The following is a 25,699-nucleotide window of genomic DNA, read 5'->3' as shown; positions in this document are numbered from 1 at the left end:
CAGCGGTCAAGAAAACAAGGGCTAAGATAGTAGAGCGGAGAGTGGAAGCCGATGCTCCCCAGGTGGTACCGCAGAGCTTCTGTATAATGTTCTTTCTTGTACTCAACTTTTGGGCAGTTTTTATTAAATGCTCTTTAAATGATAGTGTTCTGTCTAGTGTTGCGCCCAGGTACTTCGGTGTTTTTTTGTGGGTAAGTGTGGTATTTTCAAACCGTATGTTGAGTTCCTTTCCAGCAAGTTTATTGTTCAGGTGAAAGCAACTAACTTTTGTTTTAGATGCATTTGGTTGAAGTCGCCACTTCAACCGAAAATATTTGCCCAATATATATGTATGTCTGCCGTCAGAAATTCTTCAGACGTTTCTAGTGTTCTGCATCGTGTAGTGAGGGCCCAGTCCTCGGTGCGGCGTATCCGAACGTTCTTGATTGTGTTTCCGGCATATCTGCTAGGTATTATCAGTGGAGAGTTTAAGTAATGGAGAGAGCACTAACTGTGGTAGGCCATTCTTAATTTTCTTTGGTGGGCTGATATCTGTGCCCATCACTACTTAAAACATTCAGTCATTGAGCATGCTATCTATTAGGCGTGCTATTGGTTTACAGGCGATTCCACGGAGAATTTTGTATATAAGGCCATACTATATCGTCAGCTGCCGAGAGATCAATAAATGCTGCTGAGTTTTTGTTTATGAAGATAAAAAGAAATACATACAAAATAATTAACAGGTATTAAGATGTTTACAAAAAGCATAGTGCGCAATCTGCATAGTTAGCAAGGTATTGCCATGGCTCTATGGCACTACTTCACGGGCAGCCACTACCGGGTGGTGAATCGTCAAACGAGCCATCGAACACTCAGTGGCAAATTCTAAATTATTAAGTTTCCTGCTTTCCTAATTAGTTTAAATCACCATTCATGAGACATTATCTGTAGATAACTGAAATATAGATTGAAAACAAGTGTTAGAATTGTTCTATGAACTAAATAAATTCCAAAATTTTGCAAAAATATAATACATCTGTCAGAGTAATGCTGTAAAAGTTTTGCTACACGTAGTGCAGCGTACGTATAACGGGTTGAGGAAAACGTTGCAATAATAGAGATGTTTTATTCAGGTAACAATGCGCGCACCGTCAGTTCTCTTTATTTACCCAATAGACGGACTATATGGAGAATAGTAACACCGAGTAAGCCCCTATCTCTTGCCGTACTGCTTATATAGATGACCAATCAGATGAACTATCAGATCCGTTAAAACAAGAAAAACAAAATACGAGTAATAACTCCAAATTCAGTAATTATTAAGTACAAAAGTAACAATCATTTATTTATATTTTTTTGTTATAAATAAATAATCTCTTAATTTCTAATGGTGAAGATACTTAGTATACATGGCAAATGTTTTCAAATTCGTTAATGGTGTTTTAATCGACTTCATCAATAATTGGCCCTCCACCGCCTTGAGCGTCTTCCCTCTCGGCGGACGGTTGCGACAAATTCGGATGAACATTGCCCCCTGCTGGTGCCGAACTGTACAACTGAATCATAATAGGTTTACATAGGTCAGTTAGTTCTTGCTTTTTTCTAACATATTCCGCTTCAGATCTCTTGTCTTTAGCGCCGATCCATTGGTTTATATCGTCACACATTTTCAGCACTTTCTTTTTATCGTTTTGGTTGATTTTCTGTTGGATCACGGGATCGTTCATAACGTTTCTCATTTCGTAAACATGTCTAGAAAATTCAAAAAGAGTGTAAAACAACGATGATAACAAAGGTTATAGGATAATACATTAGAAAGGGAATAATATATCAGAGTACTCAGAATACAAAGAAAAATTGAGAGAAAAATTAAAATAGCCACAATAGACACGTAATAAAAAACAAATCATTGAAAATATGTAATATCGAAGAAATTAAAATGAAAAACAGTTGAAAGAGAAATTATAATTCGGACTTTTATAATGACATTTTAGTTTTCTATTATGTTGCAGTCTGGAAAAAGTTAGCATATAGATAAACATAACTTTAATTCAATAGAATTGACTAAGAACTTACGACTCTAACTCATTTCTAGCCCCTGCAGCAGCCCTAACAGCATGATCTTCTTCTTTAAACTTTTCAGCATCGCCTATCATCTTCTCTATTTGATCTTTAGTCAATCTACCCTTATCGTTTCTTATTGTTATTGTATTCTGTTTGCCAGTGGCCGTTTCCTTCGCACTGACACTGAGAATACCGTTGGCATCCAGATCGAAGGTGACTTCTATTTGGGGTATGCCTCTGGGTGCGAGAGGAATACCTGAAAATCAAATAACATAATTAAACAAAAGATTGGTACTACTTTTTTGTTTGGTTATCACTTTTTATTTTATTTTTTGGAGATGCCCACTAAGGAGATTGTTCAGACTGTGCATTGTGGTACGGTATGTTATCAACAACGACAACACTACATGGTTGTAAATTAAGTTTAAGTTTGGTTTAAAAGCAGTTGCTCTAGTATGGAAGAACCAAAGTTCCTTTTTCAATATTATTTATTTGCATGGCATATCTTTATCAATCTTCTTGCTTTTATAAACTGCTTTTGCAATCCCCTTTTGAATTTTTGATAGAAAATATTAATAACTCTTCGCGTTCTGTTCCCAATATCATAAATCTCAATATGTTGCAGAAAATTTCATAACTTTGTTCACGTATGATGTTATAAAATAATAATAATACTTTATTTAGCGTTAGAGAAGGATTTAAGAAAAATAGAAATTGGAAACTGGAAAACGAAAGCCAGAAATAGTAATAAATAAATAAAATCACCATCACTACTCTCCTTATTTGCATGTGATTTTTTCGTTATAAATTTATAATTTCATCATCCTTCAAACATTAATTTTCAAAGTGATCTTCATACCTGAATTTTTATATTTGTCTGTAATGCTTTGTTATCCCATAGATTTTGAAGATCTTGTAGAATTGATTTGTTTTCTTCTTCAATCCTTGAAATAGTTGAGATCGTAACTAGATGGTCAAAGTTTTCTCTAAAATTCAACAAACGTTGAAGAGGAAATTTCTTGAAACATTGTAGCTAACCTTTACAAAACCTCCTTTTTGATTATTTCTATCAGACTTTTTGTCTTTAATCTTTAAAGGATGCAGAATTTGTTATGCCTGTATAATCTTTTTGAGCTTTTCAGTTACTCCTTGATCCATCAATGGCACTAACCCCTTCACATTAGGACGAAAAAAAAAACTAATTTGATGTCACATACATCGCAGTAATGAGGATGTGTTGGAACCGTTGTCTAACACTAGAACAACTTTTATTGGCAAGTTTATACATTTTAAATGTTTAACTTTTGGAATGAACTCTAAATTAAACCACTCTTGAAGCAAGTCTAAATTCATACACGCTAATTTTTGTGACTTATAATAGACCGGAAGGGTGGACAAATTCAAGTTTTTGAATGCCCGAAAATTTTATGGGAGACGAAGATTTTATTTTTATACGAACGAAAAGAGAAATTTTATGGGAGACTGGTGCATCCCACAAACGATTATTGTAATACGTCTTTTGATTATTTTAAAACTAGAAGGAGACTGTTCACGATTATCCAGAAAAGATGTTTCTGGTAACATTTTAATGTTAAGCTCTTCATCAATAGTTATTATAAAAATTTTAGAAGCGGTCCAGTCACTTACGCATAAAGGTAAACAAATTTCTTTGGTTTGGATTAAGGTCCATCATGGAATTAATGGAAATGAAATAGTGGATAGACTAGCAAAGCATGTTACTACAACAGGGGAAACGATAGAAGAACCATGTCAGTCACTGATCTACGACAATGGTTTAAGAAAAAACAAATGGAACAGTGGCAACAGGAATATGACATCACATTCAAAGGTATAAGATTTCATGATATTCAAACAAAAATTCATAGAAAAATGGTTTTACGTTATTACAAATCGACACTTCATTAAGACCTTAAACAGAGCAAGGAACAAACATGGTTTATATCCATCCCACAAAAATAAACTAGGGTTGGTCAATTCTCAAAACTGCACTTGTGGAGAGTTGGGTAACTTAGAATATCTGATTTTCGATGGGCAAGCTTTCAGATTCTAAACCAAACGTTATACAAAAATCTACAAACAGCAGGAGCTACTCTCCCACCAATTTAAATGCCATTCTATGTACACGTAATATAAATTTCTACAAAATTGTTTATAAAAATCTAAACAATATGAAAATTAAATTCAAAAAAAATTAAAAAAAAGACAAAAAAAAATAAAAAAAATAATAAATAAATAAATAAAAAGAATAAGAATAAAATAATTATATACAATAAAAAAAATTTAAAAAAAGATTAAAAAAAAAATACATATAAAAACAAAACACAAAGAGGACCTAAACCTCCGAGGTGTTGAATCGGGTTTAGGTCTTAGTGCTGTGGAAAAAAAATATATTTACATTATTAATAGTTAGTATTAGTATTTAGTTTTTGCATTTAATATTAGTTATTATTAGTATTTATCAAAATATAATGCATCTCAGCTAAAGCTAGGAAATTGTTGCTATGGAAATGATAATTTTAATAAAATTTTGAGCTGGCCAATTGGTCTAAACCAAGGGCATTAATCTAAACACACACACACACAGATACACATAGTCCTATTTTCTTAATAAGCTTCCTTGAAAATCGTTTCACATATACTGATGCTTTTGGTTTTTCCTCTCCAAGTTCTAGACGCCGCAGCCTTGTGAGGGCGAGGCTTTCACACTTACTTCTTATAGGCAAAACCAACAAATATCCTTTTCCGGTAGGCCCATACGACTCAGATGGATATTGAGCTCACTGTGTAAACTCAACAGCCCCACCATCACCCTCACAGTCTTTGTGTGTGTGGAGAGAGTGTGGCTTCGAACTATGTTTATTAATCACAGATGATACTAATTACATATTACTGACAATGACAATCTTTCGATTTTAGGTTAATAAGTTGGTTGTGAACTTGGCTGAATACCCATTAGTGATTTCCGTGGTGCATTACTCCACCATTTTAAAGACTTTCCTTGCATTCATTTGTCAGTGGCTGCTGTTTTGTGTGTATTCACAACCACAGAGCAGGGCTTTGGGCCAATTAATAGCGTACAAATGTTGAACATTATGTATATCTAGGTCATGTTACCAAACTAGGAAAACCAAATCAAGATGCTGAAATTAAAAGAAGAACACAACTGGCATGGGGCGCTTTCGGCAAATTAGCATATATCTTGAAAAACACCTCCATTCCGGTAAACTTAAAGAAAAAGGTGTATAACACATGCATACTACCAGTTTGTACTTACGGCTTGGAGACAGTAGCCCTTACCAAAAAATCTGCTAAAAATTAGAAACAACGCAAAGAGCAATGGAACGAATCATGCTTGGAATATTACTAAGAGACAAGATTAAAAACACCGAGATAAGACGTAGAACGAAGATTAGGGATATTGTGGAAGAAATTGCAAAAATGAAATGGCGCTGTGCAGGTCACGTAGCCCGATATAATGACAACAGGTGGACACGGAGAATTCTAGAATGGAGACCAAGGACGACAACAAGAAGCACGGGAAGACCTCAAAAAAGATGGGTAGATGACATAAGAACAGTGGCAGGCAAACAGTGGATTAGATTGGCGTAAGATAGAGAAAGATGGAAGCAATTGGGAGAGACCTACATTCAGGAGTGGATGGAAAATGGTTGACAAAGAAGAATAGCGTACAAGCACCTTCTAGGGCCAGTTTATCAGCCTTCTCATTGCCTACGTAGCCTTTGCGCCCTAGAAACCAAGCTAGTCTCAATCTATTTAGACTTCCAACTTGGGAGTGAGTATATAAACAGTCCCACGAATATCTTGAATTAATTTGCATAGAACTGTGGGCTTTTAGAACTGCTTTACTATCGTAGTAGATGACGATTGAGTCATTTTCCACTGCAGTTATTGTTAAGAAAATAATTAGTGTACATATACAGCGAAAACAAAAAAAAAACTTATCAAAAAGACGGAATAATCCCATCTGTCAAAGATAGTATCGAATATATATGCTTATACTCTATAAGCTTGTTTATATTAAACATTTTTAAATCAAACTCTTTTTATTTCAGGTTCTAGCTAATTGTGTTACTCTTCCATCGGTAAGTTTCTTATATTATCATAAAAATATTAAAAAATACGGAAATTTTCATGTGCCCTTTTGTCATTTAAGCTGATTGAAAATTAGGTTACATGAGAAAAAACTATTCATAATAACCATATACGTTTGAAACGAAATTAAGGTAACTAAACTTAAATAAGATTATTTTTTTCTATGGCTGTCAAATCTTCATTTGGTGTGTTTTTTCTCACATACATTTCGTTTATTTCTTTATCGATTATAATTTCTTTATCGAGCAAATACTAGACTATTTGTGAATCTCAAAATTTATCTAATATTTTACACAAACTGACATACAATAAATACTTGAAAAATAAGGCAGAGGAAAACAAAGAAGCACGTATGGAAGAACAAAATAAAAATGACAAATAAATAAAATGGATAAAAATCAACCTACTAAAAAAAATAGTAAATAACAAACCGAAAAAAAGGAGGAGTGTAGTACTCCTAAAATAATAAATACCCAAATCTTGAAATCACGAAGAACAAGATCTAATATGTTGATAAAAAAGGATTTACCTGTGAGCTCGAACTTTCCTAAAATGTTATTATCACTTGTCATGGTCCGCTCTCCTTCATATACCTGTACCAGAACGCCTGGTTGATTATCAGCGTATGTCGAGAAGGTTTGAGTTTGTTTCGTTGGTATCGTCGTATTTCGTTTGATTAAGATCGTCATTATACCACCAGCTGTCTCAATGCCTAAAAATAATACTATATTCTAAGAAGCTATCTAAGAGAGTCGTGAATATTTAGCTCAGCGGGGTGTTATTGTTCCAAGGTGTAAAATTCCATAAACAAGGGATCTACCTGTTTTATGAAATGATCTCTTATTTATGTAATTTCACACTTCTAACAATAGCACGACGCTGAACTGAATTTTGAGTCTCTTAGATAGCTTCTTAAAGTATAATCTTACATACATAATTATAAAACGATATAACAAATGTTTTTTGTGTATGGTGATCAATTACAAGTTACAAGTTTATATTTGGAGCCACATTTTAAGATATAATGCTTTAGGAAACATGTTAGATATTTATTAACTTACCTAGAGATAAGGGAGTAACGTCAAGTAGCAACACATCCTTTACGGTCTCATGGGTATCTCCATCCAAAATGGCAGCTTGAACAGCTGCACCATAAGCTACAGCTTCGTCAGGGTTGATAGATTTATTGAGTTGTTTTCCTTGAAAAAATACAGTATACAAAAGTCATTTACAAAAATCTAAGAAAAAAATATTCAACTGAAAAAATAAAAAAAATCGAAATAAATAAGAAGTAAAAGTCATTTTGGTATGTTTGTATAAATATTTTTGATACTTTACAAAGAACAATTTTCCTATAGGCTCGCTTAATCAGTCTTCACGTTTAAAGCTTTACCAAGGGTTTATATTTTTAAAAAAATCCTTTCTCATTTTTTTTGTATATTAAAATGTATATATATATATATATATATATATATATATATATATATATATATATATAGGTATATAATCTGCAAAAGATTTATTTTACCTTCAAATAAGTTTGAAAGAATGGTCTGCACTCTCGGAATTCTAGTACAGCCTCCAACCAGCACAATTTCTGAGATATCTCTCTTACCGATCTTAGCATCTTTAATAGCTTTCTCTACAGGTTCTATCGTACGTTGAAATATATCGTGGTTTATCTAAAAGAAGTAATTATTAATGATTTAGTCAAGGTGAAAAAACTTATAACGTAACAAATATTTTTGTGTTTCATCAATGAAAATTACATGACATGACTACAAAGGAAGAAATTCTATACTATACTCATAAAACTTTTTTTGAAAAGCTGAAAAACTGAACCACGTGAGATTTGCCAATAAGATTGCGGTTTTAGTAAAAGACAGAGAAGAATTACAGGAAATGCTATTATACTTACATATAGTATCAAAAGAAATAGGACCAAAAATGAATCTAGCAAAAACTCAATATCTAACTAACGAATCTCCAGATATAACTGGACATAATAATAAGTATAGACAAGGTTGAGTCGTATACTTAGATTAATAAAGCGAACTGTCTGAGCTTAACCTAAAGGCTGAATAAAATAGAAGATAATACTCAGCATGAACAGCATTTGGAAGATTACAAACAGTATTATATATATATATATATATATATATATATATATATATATATATATATATATATATATATTCAGGAATTCTACAGTACTCACTGCCTTCCCTCGCTCAACCGTTTCCATCTCTCTGTATTGTCTTATTCTCCAACGTTTAGGCCTCTCGTACTCATGGCGTCGTCTACTTCGTTTCTCCAGTATCTTCGAGATCGTTCTCTTTTCCTCCTTCCTATGGGGCTCCATTCGGTTATTCTCTTACATGTCCATACCACTTTAGTCTTTTTTGTTCTATATATGTTAGTATGTCTGTTTCTATTGATGTTCTTTGCTTTATTTCGTCATTACTTCTCCTATTCATTCTTGTTACTTTGCAGCATCTTCACAGGCATTCTATTTCTGTTGCTACTATCTTACTGCTGTTTTTCTTGTTTACATCCTTTCCTTTGATTGTTACGTTGTCGTCAATCTGTAGATCTTCTATGTATGCTTCACTTGTAGATAGATACTCTGTTTTCGCGAGGTTAATATCTAGACCAGCCTTTTTATATTCTTCTTGTATTTTCTTCAACATGTAACTAAGGTCTTCTTGGTCTTGTGCAATCTCTACTTGATCGCCTGCAAATCTCAACGTATATAGGTATTTGTTTTGTACCGGTACTCCCATGCCTTTGAATTTTCTTTTCCATGTAGTCAAGGCTTTCTCTAAGTATATTTTAAATAGGGTTGGAGGCAGGAGCTCTTTTGTTGTTCTTTAAGTCTCCTATAATTCTTGTTCCCATTTTAATGGACACTTTATTTTCTTTATACAGAGTTTTGTAGCTTCTATGAGTTCTATGAGTTTCGTCTATATTTCTAATTTGTAAATTGCCTCCCATCGTTCTGACCCTGGTACAGAGTCATACGCCTTTCTCATGTCCACAAATGCCAAATATACATCTCTATTTTTTACTTTTTTCTTTTCCAACAGTTGTTCTAGTGTATATATGTGGTTTATGCCTGATTTTCCTGCCGTGAAACCTGCTTGATTCTCCCCGATTTTGTATTTTATCGCTTAATCTTTTCTGGCAGTATCTTCCGATATAATGTTCCTATTGATGATATAACGTTTATTTCTCTGTAGTTTTCGCATCGTTTTCAATCTCCTTTCTTAAATATAGATGCCATATATGCATCCGTCTATTCCTTTGGGAGCTGTTCTCCATTTATGGCTTTCTGAAATATCCATTGTATCATCCGGTGTAATTTTTTTTTAGCCGTACTTTTTAGCCGTTTTTAAGCTCAGGTGAGATGCCTCCAGGTCCCGGTGCTTTCTTATTTTTAATTGCTTTTATGGCCTTTCTCATTTCCCTTCTGTTATTTCTATTTCTTGTTGTGGGGATCTGCTTCGTCTTCGCCTGTTTTCTTTTTCAATGAATTGTGGTCTTTGTTCTGTTAACAGTTCCTTGTAATAGTCCTTCCTTTGTTTGTCCTGTATATTTCCCAACTTTTTTTTGAGTTTTATTTCAATCCTCTCAGTACTTTCAATGACTCCGAAGTTCTTGTACGTCCTATGTATGTTTCAATATTTAAGCAGGTTCTTTCCCATTCTTCATTCTTTTGGTATGTTATTTGTTTTTTTACTTCTCTAACTTGTTCTCTATATTCTTTATAAACTTCATCGTTGTTTGTAGTCAGCCATTTTCTGTATAGTTGCTTTTTTTCTTCAATTATTCTTTTTGTTGGTTCATTTATTTCATAATAGTGCTGTTTATTTGTTATATGTTCTTTCTCTCCAAGGGCTTCGAATGCTGCTTGTTTTATAGTCGTCTTTATATGCTCGTATATTTCTTAGATGTTGCAGTATCTGAATTCTATTAATTTTTGGTCTAGACGTTGTTTGTATAGTTCTCTTATTGATTGTTCTCGGACAAGTACAGTTCTTCTGTAGAGAGAGTTTTTTTATGTTTCCAATTAATGCCCATTTTTGCTGTCTAGTTTATTACAAACAGTCTTTACAAATAGTCTTTAAATATATACCAGTTTGTATGACTGGTCCTGACATATGGAAAAGAAACATGGGTTTTCAACAACAACATATTCCAGACTCTTCAAGTCACTCAGAGAGAGCAATCGAACGAAGAATCCACAAGAGTTAGCTCAGCGTCTGTATATCTAATAAAGAAATAAGAAGAAGAAAAAGTAACAGATATAATCCGAAAGATTGCTATGTTTAAATAGAATTGGGCAGAACACAAGAGATTTATTTTTTGAACGCGTAAAAAAAAGGTAGTTTATATTGATTGAAAACTTAATTATTTTAAAATTACTACAATCAAAATAGAAAAAAACGAATTAAGAGAAGGACAATAAATAAGTATCTCGGTAAAGGCATCTGGAAATATAAACAAATGTTTTTTTTTTAAGATTTTAAGATGCAATTCGACTGTTTACAAATAACTCTCTTTAGAATATTTAAGTCTAAGCCATAAATTGAAACCTTTTTAGGATGAGATAGTAAAAATGTTTCAGAATAAAGAAATGTGAAAATGATGCTAACCAATTTTTTTATAAAAATGTACACGTCAAATATTCACATGACTCACCTCCTCAAATTTTGCTCTGGTTATATCCGAATAAAGATCAATGCCTTCGGCAATAGAGTCTATTTCTATTGACGTTTGCGTAGCAGATGACAAAGTTCTTTTTGCTCTTTCACACGCACTTTTCAGTCTTCTGATTGCCCGTTTATTTTTTAATAGATCGACCTTGTTTTTTCTTTTGAATTCTTCAGAAAAATACTGGACCATTCGATTATCTATGTCTTCACCTCCTGTAATTATTCAAACATTATTATCAATAGTTCACTACCTATATAATTTGTTCAGGTATAAAATATTTTTATTAAGAACCTTTTTTCTTTAAGAAAGGATTTAAAGTTTTAATCGATATAAAATTTTCCATTATCAATTATTTTAGTAAAGGTTTATGTTTTTATTTGTTACGACCTTTATTTTTTTGTTTTGTATTGCTTGTTTCAAATGGAGTGACAAGTATTTCTCGTTCATCCCTCTACATTATATATATCGTCGTCTGTAGCTGTTAGCTATAGATGTAATGAAGCCATTGAGCACTTGCTACATTAATAAAGTAAAAAAAATGGCTAAGAAGTTACCCAGGTGTTGTCGTGACTCAATTCCAAGAGGCAACACTATTTTTTAACCTAGCATTTGAAGCAGTAGACTAAACGACAACTATGATAGATGCATATAGAGTAACAAGAATCTGACTTATGAATCGAAATATTTTTACCGATGAAGATTTTGCGCCTGCTAAAACTACCAATTATCCAGAAAATTAGAAAGTAAATCCAAACAAGTTGTTTGTTAGTGTCCAAGGATTCGCCAAATGATTCTAAAGTAATTCAATTTACTGTTAAAGAGACACATCCGGCATCTTTAGAAAAAGTTAGCAATCTGTCACTTCAAGAACAAAAATCTCAGAATTTAGGTCCCGACAACTAAGCAAAAACTTTTTTTACTGTGTCTCCTGAGCAAATTATGCCTTTGCCGAAGAAAAAATCGCACAACGCAAAGGGCTGTAGAAGAAAATAGCAAACGGCAATCCTTACAGAATCGTGCTATAAAAATTAATTGTTGCATTAAAGGCTACTAAAGAATTATTTACTTGTGAAAAAAAAATCAAGAGAATGACACCGAAATTATTATCCCGTTGTAATTTCAAAACGAAATCATTAAACAATATGATGTTCTGTGCGACTAGAAATCTTAAATTATTTTAGTGACGACAACTTTAGCATGGTTCTAATTAATATTAATTCTATAAGAAATAAAACAGATGAATTATTTTTCCTTCTAGAAGAATTAGATTTTCTTCCGATAGTTGTGGTTATAGAGCACTTAGGATTGAAGTCAACGAGTCTTTTTTGTAGAAATATATACCACAATTGTTGAATATGATCGTCCAAATTCAGTTCATGGTGTCATCCTAATTCTTTCTGCAAATAAGGATTTTCCTCAACTAAAAAGCGTGCTATCGAAATCGTCTGGTAAAATCTGAAAATGTTGCAAAAGAAACTTGGTCTTTCTATCTTCCTAATTCAAAAAAGGTATCCAATTCATTCTTTATATATAAGATTAGTTAATAAATCTAAACTAATCCAAACAATAAATAGGATGAAAAGCAAATCTTCTTGTAGTACTGATGAACTATCCATAAAAATTTTCTCAAATCTTCAATAAAAATGTGTTTGAAGTCCTCCTCTCCCCAATTAATGATTTCTTTGAAAAAGGTACATTTTCAGAGTGCAAAGACAGCCATTATTATTCCTCTTGATAAAGGTAGTAGAAAATTAAATGCCTGCAACTATAGATCTATTGCCTAACTACCGGTACTATTCAAAATTATTGAAAGACTTATACAAACCCAACTAATGTCCTTTCTCGTTGAAAACAACATTTTATTACAAAATCACTTTTTCTTTTTATGTAATAAATGTACCAGTGATACTGTGTTTTCTGTGCTACATGAGGTTTACAAAGCACTAAACAATAATCTTTACACTGTCACTATTTTTGTGACTATGTCAAAGCTTTTGATTAAGTAAATCACGACATTTTGATAAAAAAACTAAATTTCTACGGAATTCGAGGTATTTCCTTATATTGGTTCCAATCTTACTTGAGGAATAGGAAACAATTAGTTAGAACAAATGATACAGACTTTAGTCACAAAAGTATTGTATGTGGAGTACTCTAAGGTTCAGTATTGGGCCTCTACTTCTCCTCTTCTTTATAAATTACATCACCAATTTAAAAATCGATGGAATAATTTTTCGTTTTGCTGATTATACCAATATCACCTGGAGCAACTCTAAGATTGCAATTCTTTATGCAACTATAAATTCTGAACTACTTACAATAAAAAAACTTTGTCCAGCTCTAATTTACTCTCTTTTAACGTGGATAAGATAGTAGCATTATCCTATAAAGCAGCTTTTTAACCCCTACTGTTTAATAGCAGCCAGATCAGTATCGTTGATTCTGTAAAATTTCATGACATTTCTATAACCTTTAATGGTCCCTTTATATGGATTTGGGATTATAATACAGCTGCCCAATCTGATATTATTTTAAAATTACAAAAAAAATGCGGTATCTGTTTGGCCTCAGAACAACAACACATTACATAAGCTACTTTAAAAATCACGGGATTTACCGCTTGCCTCTTTAAATGTTTTAGAAACTGTTTGCTTAATTCGTTAACACCTACATGTTTTTCCATCAAGACAAAATCATAATTCTAGCAGAAATTTAACCTTTGATGTTTATTTACCGATCTTGTCTACTAAGTTTGTAAAGAAATCTATTAGTTTCTGAGTTTTTGTAAGATTTGTCCATAAAATTATACAATTTTCAGTAATAATAAATCATATTTCTAATTCTAATTCTAAAGAAAGCAAAGAAAAAAAAAAGAAAAGTCACCAAAATATCGACTTTGCTCTAATAAAACATAAAAAGGAACAAAATAGTCAGAAAACCAAAAACGATAAAGGAATCTGATGATGAAGATTCTGAATGCATTTGTGGTTATTTACGGTCACAGTCTACGGACAGTTGGATAAGATGCATAAAGTGCAATTGTTGGGCACACTGTTCTTGTGCAGGAAAAGATGATGAGGATGACGAAGCCACACACGTACATTCCCTATGTTTTTGACTAATTATCTCAAGGCTTTTGATGCTATTTCATTCTATGTTTCTAAATTCAATATAAATATTTAAGATAGATAACAATCAAACTTTGAGACTTTCATTTTGAGGTGTTGACATCATTTCTATAAAAAGATACCACAATCCCCACCTGCTACACTACTTTTCCCCGCTGTATGAAGTAAAGTGGGGTAAATTTCACTGTGAATATATTTCGTTCTGTTAGTCAAACTGTAACTACTATAATAATAAATAGTATGTCAATGAATTCTACATATTTTCAATAAATAAATGGACCGCAAGAGAACGATTTTAAAATCTGCGATTTGGTGGATGCGCAGGTGTCATGCGAAAGGGTTTAACAAATAGAATGTGATGACAAAGAAAAATAAACAATTAAATTGAAAAAAACCTACATAGCAACTCTAACACCACGATTTCCTGAAATGCTAGGCATAATATCTAAGATACCCTACTATGCACCCCTCACCAATACACCTGTTTCTATCATCTACGTTATAAAATATTTCGTGGAACTTCTCGCCATTGCATGTTAAACTAGCTGTACCTAAAATGCTACATTTAATTATATTGGTAAATATTTACCTAAATGTGTATCTCCTGCAGTTGATTTCACCTCGAAGATACCTCCAGATATAAGAAGAATAGAAACGTCGAACGTGCCTCCACCCAGATCGAAGATTAGCACGTATTTGTCATCGTCGCCTTTTTTATCTAAACCGTACGCGATGGCTGCAGCAGTGGGTTCATTAATGATCCTCAGTACATCTAATCCAGCTATTGTACCTGCATCTTTAGTTGCTTGTCTTTGACATGAAAATATGTTGAGGTATTAAATAAAGAATAAATTTTAATATAGAATACAGGAATCTTTAAAGCGATGACTATTTTAATGGGAATAAGCCACAATGGAAGTTTATAATAGTAAAATAGAACAAAGTTTCAATTTCCACTTCGAAAATCGTTCTCAAAATATAAATATTAATAAATTAAACGAATTTTGTTTTTTGTTACTTGGTGAAAAATTCTATTAATTTAATTTTATCTGACTCATTTATATTGAGAACTCAGACATAGAATATATATTAAAGTAGACGACTTTAAAATATTGCCAATTGCAAATATTGATATTGCCAATATAGATGAGTTGCGTTCCTGGGACGACTTTATTGTTAGGTTAGGTTAGGTTAGGTCATTATAAGATAGTTCATTCGATTACATGAAACATAAGAATATCCGTCAGAAAAAATCATAGCACGTAATTCGTCTTTAAAAAGACAACCACATGCCATGATGACAGTAAAATGCTCCTGTTATTTGATATCTCCTGATATTTTGGTGATTATTTGAAGTTAAAGTTGATTTCGTGTAATCGAATGACTTATCTTCCTATAAAGTTGTAGTCTCCAGGAATGTAATTCAAAATTATTGACGATGTCATTTTAAAAGCTTATACTGTAAAATGTATAATATATGTCTGGATTGTCAATAAGAATGAATCAGATAAAATTAAATTAAAAAACGAATGTTTTACCAAGTAAAAAAACAAAAATTGTTTAATATATTATTGTTTTTTATTTTGAGAATGATTTCGGAATTGGAAACGTCCAAATAAACTTATTTTAAAGTAAAATTGCTGCTTATTTTCAATAAAAATAGAAAATCATATTAAAATTCCACAAGAACATAGCTTCAAAATAATATTTTTGATTTCCTATAGTTTATAACAGAAAGAAAAGAAGGCCTATGTCCAATAGTGGACGTTCGATGCTAGGTAAATATGTGTCTTATTACGTAGTTATAAGATATTACTTCTTACAATAATAGTAAACATTTTCTATACATAAATAACATTTTTATAAATCAAAATACCTTTGGGAATCATTAAAATACGCCGGTACTGTAATCACAGCCCTCGATACGATATACCCCAAAAACGCTTCAGCCGTCTCTTTCATCTTCGCCAATATCATCGACGAAATTTCTTCCGGGAAAAAAGTTTTGGTCTCTTTCTTGTACTGAACCTTCACTTTGGGCTTTCCATTATCGTTGATTACGTCAAAAGCCCAATGTTTAATGTCTTGTTGCAAAACTGGGTCGTCAAATTTTCTCCCTGTAGAAATATTAGGATTATAATTATAATTTTTCTATAGAGATTTAAGTTCTGTAAAAGTTGTACTTTCACGCATGAAGTTGTAGTTTTAACAAGATGCAAAAACTAGCACACATATGGGTAGAAGAGATATCAAAGTTGAAGATGATGGTAAATATCAAGAAAAGCAAAATAATGAGTTTTAATGACAAAAATGCAATTTAAAGAAAGGAATTATCGTTTATATACATTATGTATTTTCGCCTTAATTTCTTGAGGGTCTGTAAATTTTATATAAGTTTGTAAGCAGCGAAACTGGTAGCCCATTCCTTTGTAAATTTTAATTAAACCTATTGCGGATTGTGAGTAGAAGACTTCTTTTCCTAACATTTATGAATATATGCTCACATCAGCAACCCTTTCATCATTTTCATCATCTATAATAAGAAATTTGGAATTTTTTATAAACAATTAAAATAATCTATAAAGCATTCGATAATAACCACGTAAACATACTACACTTTTTTCATTTACACATCTGAGGGGACTAATACCATTCTTAAATAGTTAAAGAGCCAAAAGCACATGAAAGTCATGTGCTTTTGGCTTTTTTCTAAGACACAATTTTTAATTGTTGCCTTTGAATTAAAATTTTAGAGAAAAGATTAAATAAATGTGGAATTTTAATAATTTATTTCGACTATTATTTCGAACCATTTGAGGTTCTCGCAGAATTATTTATGAGAGTACTAACTCTCTAAAACCCCAGGATACGATTTAATCGATGGGGGAATTCTAAAACATCTATTTAGGAAAACATTTGTTATGATTACTACTATTTACAATATATTACTGCAGTTAAGCCATCTTACAATCCTGTGAAAATATAATCATGATTGAAGAGCCAGGTAAATTGCCTACTTCTTCCTTCTTCATATCGTCCGATAAGCTTGTTACCCTTGATGTCCAAGATATTTAAAAGACTCCCACTAAATAGAGTTAGCGAAACTGTACCACTCGAAAACATAATACCCGAACATCAGTTTGGTTTCCGTCAAAAATATTCAACAATTCAACAGTGTCATAGAATAGTAAATAAAATCAAGAAAACTTTGGAAGAAAAGAGTATGTGTGCCTCAGTATTTTTCGATATTCAGCAGGCTTTTGATAAAGTCTGTCACAACGGTTTGCTATAAATTAAAATTTTTACTGTCTAGCGATTTGTACCTTATCCTGAAGTCCTATATTAATGAATGTTCGTTTTAAATAAAAATGAAGAATGATTTCTCAACCTATTACCTAATCCAATCCGGAGTTCTTCAGGGAAGTGTCCTCGGTCCCTTCCTGTACCTAATCTTTACTGCTCACATACCTATTACATATGACGTCACAGTGGCAACTTTTGCCGATGATACAGACGTTTTAGATTTAATAAAAGACCCAAACATAACATCTGGAAAGCTGCAAAATTAGTTGCATACATTAGAGAATTGACAAAATGGAAAATTAAAGTCAATAACGAAAAATCAGCTCAAATCACATTTACAACAAGAAGACGAGCTTGTCCACAAGTTAGTCTAAACAATGCCCCCATTCCTGCTAGAGACGTTGTGAAATATCTTGGGTTGCATTTGAACCGAAAGCTCACTTGGAAGCAACACATTAACACCAAAAAAACTCAGCTCAATATAAAATAAAACAAATGAATTGGTTACTTGGCAGAAAGTCACAACTGTCATTGGAGAACAAAATACTGCTTTACAAAGTCATACCAAAACCCATTTGTACTTACGGCGTAGAACTCTGGGGCTGAACCAAGCCTTCAAACACGAAAATTTTGCAGACCTTCCAATCAAAAACATTGCGTGTGATACCTAACGCCCCTTGGTATGTGAACAATGCAACCATCCACAAGATCTTAGGAGCACCAAGCATAGGAGATGTATCACTTTACGACAACAAGGCCAAAATTCTTAATTAAACGCACCACAGCTAAATTATCAGTGAATTAAGTCAGCCACCAATGGAGGAACGAAGACTAAAGAGGACTTGGCCAGAAGACTTCATTACATAGGTGAAAATGAACTGTCACTGGACGTTACCCAAATCAAGTCAATGTTGTCATCACATTTCTTCTTCTTCTTTCAGTGCCTATTCGTTCCGAATATTGGCAATCATTCTGGCTATAATTATTTTTCATCACATTTACTATGCATTTAAAAATAAAATACAAAAAAATTATTCTGAATGTGTAATAATTACAAGACAATGGTTTTATTTTTAATCACTCAAAACATCTAATTAATTGCTGTTATTATGTTAAAATACACTATTTTGTGTAAAATTTTGTGGGAAATCCAAATCTCTGTTTTGAATGGCATTTGGCTTGAGAAAATAATAAGAAATTGTAGAAAACTGTCAAAAAAGACGTAAAACTTTGGAAAAATTCAGAATTTGGCCATTCAAGTACATGTAGTAGCATTTCATCTTCTGATATAAAAGCTGTGGTTATTTTTAGATTAAAATGAATACTTTTTAACGACTATTCCTAAATATTGGAGGAAAAAAAGGATATGTTTTTGAGATATAATATTTAAAAAAAAAAGACTTTTTTAGATTTTCCAAATTTTCCTTAATAGGCTAATTTTAACACCGGAATCGTGTTAGGCGGAAAATTTTACATAGAAAATGTATCATTATATGTTATACTATGGAATACGTCTATAAAATTTAATCCAAATTAAGTGGGGTCGCCTTGCCAACTTTGCATAGTTAACGTGGAATTACCCTTAGTTATTGAAAAAATATATCAATTCTGTTAAATATGTTTATATCTACTACTAATTAAATAACCCTGTATTAAATTTTACTTTGTATGCTTCAATGATATACAGAAAAATATACTGTTAACCTTTTGTATCTAACAAAATAACAAAAATGTACCATCCTTAACGTACATACTTTCGATACGAAGCTATATTGATTATAGAGAATATTTCATATGTCAGCTAAAGCAACTATTTGGCTTATGAATTTAAAGTCAAGACATTTCTTACTCGTGTACGAAAGGCTGACATATTTTTAGAGCGTACGTACACATCAACGATGTAGCGCTTTAAAAATTCGAGATCAAATTAAACTTTTGTACAACATTTAATAGGTACTAAAATAATGACAATAAATATATTATGTTATATTAAAGACCAGATAAAAAAGAAAAATAAAATGCCTTTTTCGAGGCTCTCTTTGATACTGGTACCTAACAACTGATTTGATAAATTTGTCCGTAACAATATGTAGGTAATAAACAAAATATGTAAACCAGTTAACGTCATTTTTTACTTAGAAACAATATATAAACAATGTAAAATCGATATTTGAATAAATACTAATGGTTAAGACCGGTAAAATATATGGAAACGTGGCACAATTTTACTGCAAAAGCATAGAAAACCCTTTAAAATGAGAGTTTGTACAGTTATTTTTGCTAATTTATTGCACAATTATTGCAAAAATGGCTTCAAAATATGATTTTTTTTTAATTTTTAAAAATAGGTTTTCTAAAAATTAAAAAAAAAACTTTAATTTTGCATGATAAAAGGGACAATATCAAAAAGTTCAAGAAGTTTCACTTAATAGTTATTGCAAAATTTAAATGGTCATCTCCAACCGATAACCGACCGAAAGCATGGACAAATCCAACAAACCATTGAAGGTGAACAGCCCCAAAGTTCTAAAGAAGAAATTAACCAATGGAAAAAAAGAAATAGTGAAATCAAACAATAATTATGAAACTGTGATCACCAACAGAAAAGATTTACTAAGACTAGTAGAAGTGTTACTCATATACATAATTATAGAGAAGTCAACAAAACAATGATGAACAACGAACAGAAAAATTAGCAAAGATCGAAGGAGATGCCAGATACATCATCAGACTAACCAAAAAACTGAAGAAAATGTAAAGTAATAAAGCTCCGGAAGCACATAAGGATGGTTAGACAAGCCACAGAGAGTAATAAAGAAATATCATTTTAAATTAGATGATTATATCAACAAGAGAAACCATACGATGTAGTACCTGGCGAAATCAAATTCAAATTTTTACTACTGTGCCTTCTACAACTTACAAAGCAAACAGCTTGATGAATTGCTCGGCAAGGGAATAAAAGAAATAACACATAATGACGGTATTAGATTTTTGTTTCGATACAGCGCAGCGGGAAGCCGCTTATATGTATTTTGACCTCTCTAGGTCTCATCAGAACGGTATATGCACTGCTAATAATACCGTCAATATGTTTTATTTCTTTACTCTGTTTTGAGTACCAGAAACTAAATTCACTACGAATTTTGACCATGATGAATGGCAGGTGGAATGCATATTTTAGATTCCCTTGCCGAGTAATTCATAAAGCTGTTTGCTTTGCAAGTTGTAGGAGGCACAGTGGTAAAAATTTTAATTCAGTTTCGCCAGCTAAGAAATCGTATGATTTCTCTTGTTGTTATTAGATGGCGTTGTTACGTTTGTAAATAGTTATTTCGATAATTATTGACCTACGACGGGATAGATTTTGTTTCGATTCAGAGCAGTGGCATATACCGCTCTGATGAGACCTAAAGAGGTCGAAATACGTAAAAGCGTCTTGCCGCTGCCCTGTATCGAAAAAAAAAATCTAATATCGTCATTATGTTTTAAATGATTATATTAAATTAGATGAAAATTAGATCATAAGTTAGATAATTTCAAAAGAATATTGTTAATATTTTTTAGGGCATCCCTAAGACGACTTTATTGGATCACAGTTCATTTGATTACATTTTCTTTAACTTAAGTAAACAGTTGGAAGTTTATCTATCAAAAAAATATTATTAGAACGCTTTTCAATTAATATTTGTTATCTTTATCATCTCTTTCTTAATCCAGCTTCATTTTAAACATATTTACAATCATTTTTGAAATTATACAACTTTGCGAACCGCTAATAACTCATTTTCAGCATCTACTATATTTCTATACATCCAAAATCACTTAATTACATTGTTAAAACTTTTTAATTCACTTATTAAGTTAGCTTTTTTTGCATATAAAAACATTATTTCGAAGCTACGGACTAACGGCAAGGAAAACCCTTGATAACAGTTTCTACTTTGAGTTGCTTACGCCGGCTCTCCCTTGACGCTTTTGCACCATCAATCTCCAATTTTGAAAGGCTTCGTGCTCCGGTCCCTATTATATCGACGATTCGCGAGAAAACACAGTGTTTGCGTCGACTGTGTAGATACACTGTACGGTTCTGCACGTCTATGTTTTGTCAGTGTTATTTCTTAAGTAACACTGTATGATGTGAATAGTAACATAGATAAAAAAAGGTTTCTTACAATATTGCATTAACTATAATGAGCCACTGCAAATATTGTATTTTACATAGAGCATAGAATATCGTAAAAATATGGCTCAGTAATAGCCTAAAGTATATTTCACAAATTTACGGCTATTTTGGATAAGGAATATAAGCTTTGACTTATGTTTTAAATTGTTAAAAACCTCCTTGTTACTTTCTGTTCTTTTTCCTTTACAAGAAAAGGAAGAAGAGACTGACAGATGATAGTTGTTGTTGTTGTAAGACGTACTATTCTATTTTATGTAGTACTAAATAGTTTAGTTCAATAAACTGACAACAAGAGAGGACTTGGTTTTATAGAAAATTCAAATTGATAATAAGATAAAATAAAAAGTTATGTGCCTAATTCGCGGATGAAAAATAATATTAAGGTATCAATAACTGGATATAGATTATATGCACATGTACACTATGTAATGGAAAAATGTATAACATTGAAGCCCTAACAGGGGAGAATTACTTATCATGGAAGTATAGGATGAAAATAATGTTGGCAGCAAATGAAGTATTAGAATGTGTAAAAACCGAAACAGACATAACAAGTTTAAGCGAAATCAATAATTCGGCTGTCCCATTGCAAAACATAATAGAGTTTTGCTCTACCTTCTAATAGTTTTAAAACTAACATCGGACCATATTTAAGAAAAATACGGCATATGCAAAACACAGTAACTGACAGTTGACCGAGGCTTTTCCCACTGCAAAACACAGTAACTAACAAATGAAAGGGATAAGGAAAAACATCCTATGAGAGCCGTGTGTGAAGGTAAATGTGGTAGGATGTGCAAAAGAATAACAGAAGAACATCGGAACAATATCTGGATGGAGTGCTGGAATTTAGCGTACACGAGTAGACGAAAGTGGTTATACAAACAAATAAAGCTGGTTCCTGTTAAACGTAGAACCCAGTCAGCAAAACGTAAGAAGTGTGAATCAAGGAGTTACACTTTACCGCTAGAAAATTCTACTGACATAGAGGTATGCAGACATACTTTTTTTAATACCTAAGGGTATACCAATGATTCTGTAATAACCGAATTCTATCTATCTAATTAGCCTTCTTCGGTCCATCTTTGGACATAGGCCTCCCCAATCCTTTTCCATTCTTCTTTGTCTGTCGCTATAGTCATCCACCTAGAGCCCACGTGTTTCTTCATATCATCTGCCCATCTCATTTGGGGCCTTCCTCTGCTTCGCTTATATTCCCACGGTCTCCAACTTATAAGAATTTTGTTCCATCGGTCTTCTTTTTGTCTTATATTGTGTCCTGCAAATCTCCATTTCAATTTTGCAACTTCTTGACTAACATCCCTTACTTTTGTTTTCTCTCTTATCCACTCGTTTCTCTTTTTATCCATTAGTCTTATGTGCAACATTTTTCTTTCCATTGCTCTTTGGGTTTTTATGATTTTGTCCATGATTGCTTTTGTAAATGACCACGTTTGGGAACCATAAGTGAGAACAGGGAGTACGCATTGATTGTATACTTTGGTCTTAAGATGCTGTGGATATCTTTTGTTTTTAAGAATGTAGCTTAGTTCACCAAATGCCGCCCATGCCAGTCTAACTCGTCTTTTTATCTCTGCTGTTTGGTTTTCTTTGTTAAGTTTTATAGTTTGACCCAGATATATATAATCCTAAACTTGTTCTATTTCATCTTGTCCGATCCTCATTGTGATGTCTTCATCTGTATTTGTTGTCAATAACCGAATTAGTAGCATAAATTAAAAAATGACCTTGTGGAGATCAGATCAAGGAATGTAGAGGTGGTTGCCGTAAGCAATCCAATCGAGAAATAATAAAGGACCATATTGAGTCATTTAAGCTATCAGTGAGTCATTATCGTAGAAAAAATGCCCATAATATTAGGTATTTACCGAGAGAGTTGACATAGACGTCTCTAATTTTATTTTTGCTGATGATCATAAATTTAGTTTTTGATATGTTTACTTGTACTCCAAATCTTTCACTTACTTCATTTACTTTGTTTATTTGTTGCTGTAAACTGCAAAAATAACGGTGTCATCTACATGACGGATGTTGTTTAGGCGTTCTCCATTTAAAAGGATTCCATGTTCGAAATCTTCCAAGGCTTCACTAAATATTTTCTCTGAATATAGGTTGAATAATATAGGTGAAAGTATACATTCTTGCCTAACGCTTTTGCAGAATCTGGATCGCTTTCATTGGTTCATCTCCAAGATTTGTTCCAAGACGTCGTATTTATTTTGTAGAATTTTGAATTCTTGGCATTTTTTCCAGTTCTTTCTGTTTGGCTTCTCTGATTTTTATCTGTATATCTCATTGTAATGTTTTATACATAAAATTATTGTTCTTGTTTTTCCTTCTTTCTTCCATTAGCTACAGAATCTCTGTCGTCATCCATGTTTCATTCTTACCTTCGTCGTTCTTCATAAAATTGTCTTTAATGTCGTCTATCGTTTTATTAAGGGATTCTATCTTCTTTTGTGTGTTTTCCTTTGTAATACCGATTTCTTTGAATTTTCTATTTATTGTTTTGCTGACTATTTCTTTTACTTCACTACATTTCAGTTTTCTCATGTCATATTTTTTTTTAGAATTTTTCCGCGTGTTTTCTTTAACTTGGTTCTATACACGCCCACTAAAGGATTGTGGTCAGATTGAATAACAGCGCCTGAGTAGGTTTTAACACTGACATTTTACTACGCTTTTTTCAATTAAAAATAAAAGTGGGGTTTTTAGTAACTTTATTGAATATTATTTGAGGTTTTTAGAATCAAAATTTAATTCAAAGGTTTTTATATTAAAGTATGACAATGGTTCTACGTGATTTTTAAACGTAATTAACAGGTCGTACTTACTTCTACTAAGGTAGTTTCCGGTAATTTTGCTGCAAATTAAGAGAGCGTGTCAATTGTATGATTTTGAAAATCATTTTTAATTTTACCAATTTATTCAAGTTATAATTTGTAGTACTTATATGTATACATTTATTATGAATTGCTTGTATGGGAGTAACTACCCATCTGAAAGAAGGAAGGGTTATTCGAAAGCCTGCTTTAATAATGTTTATTTTTTCGATGGCATTTACTATATGTAGAAAAGATCACCGTGAAATGAAAATTAGAAAATACATGAAATAAATGTGCAAAGATGAACTGAGAAAACACTAAATAAACAATAAAGAAAAAAAGGGTAAATATATTAGGTGGTTAATTCGAGACACTTACCAATAATTCTTTTAGCATCGTATACTGTATTCGTAGGGTTGATCGCTGTTTGATTTTTGGCAGCGTCACCCACAAGTCTTTCTATTTCAGTAAAGGCGACATAACTTGGCGTGGTTCTGTTTCCTTGATCGTTAGCTATTATATCTACTGCACCTAAAAATATGGAAATAACAATACATATTATATAAAGAAAATTAGGATCAAAGACGTATTTAAAGATTCTTAATAAAAATTGTTAAAAAAAGAAGATAATAAGACAGGTGGCAGTAGGAAGAAGATCAAAAGAAAGACCCAAAACTAAATATATGGAATACGTGCAACAAGGTGTGAAAAGTCTAAAGATTGGCAATTGGAGCTAAGATTCACAAGCGGTTGTCGAGCTAATTATATTGGTTAAAATGTATGTTTTCGATATTTATCTCAGCTAGCAAATATTTTAGCATAGTATTCACAGTTTTCGAATTAAAAATAACTGCTCTAATATACGTATTTTCTTTTTTGCCTTCTCCAATTAATGTAATATTTGCAACATTATATTCTTTAAATATTAAAATATTTACCGTTTCTGAAGACCCCTACACATGAATAAGTAGTGCCTAGATCAATTCCAACAGACTGTCTAATTTTTGCTTTTGCCATGAATGATATAAATGGGTTGATTACTTAAAATTTAGAAGATGAAAAGTTATGTGTGAACTGACATGATTAGATCTAAAGTCAGTTGTAAGTCACTGTCAAATATAGAAGCCATCGATTATATAAAATTAGTTTCCTGGTTGATAGTTGTTGCAAATGACAGTTGAGTGTCATTGGAAGGGAAACAGAAGCATTGTGTAAACCGTAGATATTTTCGTATGTCATCACAGTTTCTGTGTCCCGCAAATTTATTGAATTATTCGTTACAATGTTTTCCAAATTCAGTATAGACATACACAAAACGTTCTAACTTCTTGTACAAGTAC

At 32.2% G+C, this 25,699-nt stretch overlaps 2 protein-coding genes across 10 annotated transcripts in view; one reads left to right on the top strand and one right to left on the bottom strand.

Annotated features, from left to right (window-relative positions):
* kek3 (leucine-rich repeat, immunoglobulin-like domain-containing kekkon 3 protein) overlaps positions 1 to 25,699 on the top strand; it is a 680,415-nt gene that overhangs the window by 490,191 nt on the left and 164,525 nt on the right. For all 9 annotated transcript variants that reach the window (XM_072545350.1, XM_072545351.1, XM_072545349.1 and 6 more), the window contains one exon: positions 6,141 to 6,170. The gene's annotated coding sequence lies outside the window, so the exon portion shown is untranslated. The remainder of the gene's footprint in view (positions 1 to 6,140; positions 6,171 to 25,699) is intronic.
* On the bottom strand, positions 1,308 to 25,463 carry LOC140451507 (heat shock 70 kDa protein-like). Its single transcript, XM_072545357.1, has 10 exons — positions 25,298 to 25,463; positions 24,738 to 24,890; positions 15,901 to 16,141; positions 14,614 to 14,834; positions 10,882 to 11,108; positions 7,709 to 7,862; positions 7,242 to 7,379; positions 6,710 to 6,892; positions 2,059 to 2,302; positions 1,308 to 1,734 (listed from the first exon to the last, which is right to left on the bottom strand). The coding sequence occupies exons 1-10, from the start codon at positions 25,374 to 25,376 to the stop codon at positions 1,425 to 1,427; spliced, it is 1,950 nt and encodes a 649-aa protein (XP_072401458.1). The 5' UTR covers positions 25,377 to 25,463; the 3' UTR covers positions 1,308 to 1,424.

The sequence above is a fragment of the Diabrotica undecimpunctata genome, chromosome 9, assembly GCF_040954645.1.
Source record: "Diabrotica undecimpunctata isolate CICGRU chromosome 9, icDiaUnde3, whole genome shotgun sequence".
NCBI lineage: Eukaryota > Metazoa > Arthropoda > Insecta > Coleoptera > Chrysomelidae > Diabrotica > Diabrotica undecimpunctata.
The sequence above is the reverse complement of the archived record's forward strand: the minus strand, read 5'-3'. Positions and strand labels throughout refer to the sequence as shown.

Coding starts and splice junctions, on each gene's coding strand:
- LOC140451507 (XM_072545357.1), bottom strand. CDS start 25,376: ATGGCAAAAGCAAAAATTAGACAGTCTGTTGGAATTGATCTAGGCACT. Junction 11,109..14,613: donor TGCAGGAGATACACATTTAG/GTAAATATTTAC, acceptor GAATAATTACAG/GAGGTGAAGACATAGATAAT. Junction 6,893..7,241: donor CGTTACTCCCTTATCTCTAG/GTAAGTTAATAA, acceptor TATTATTTTTAG/GCATTGAGACAGCTGGTGGT.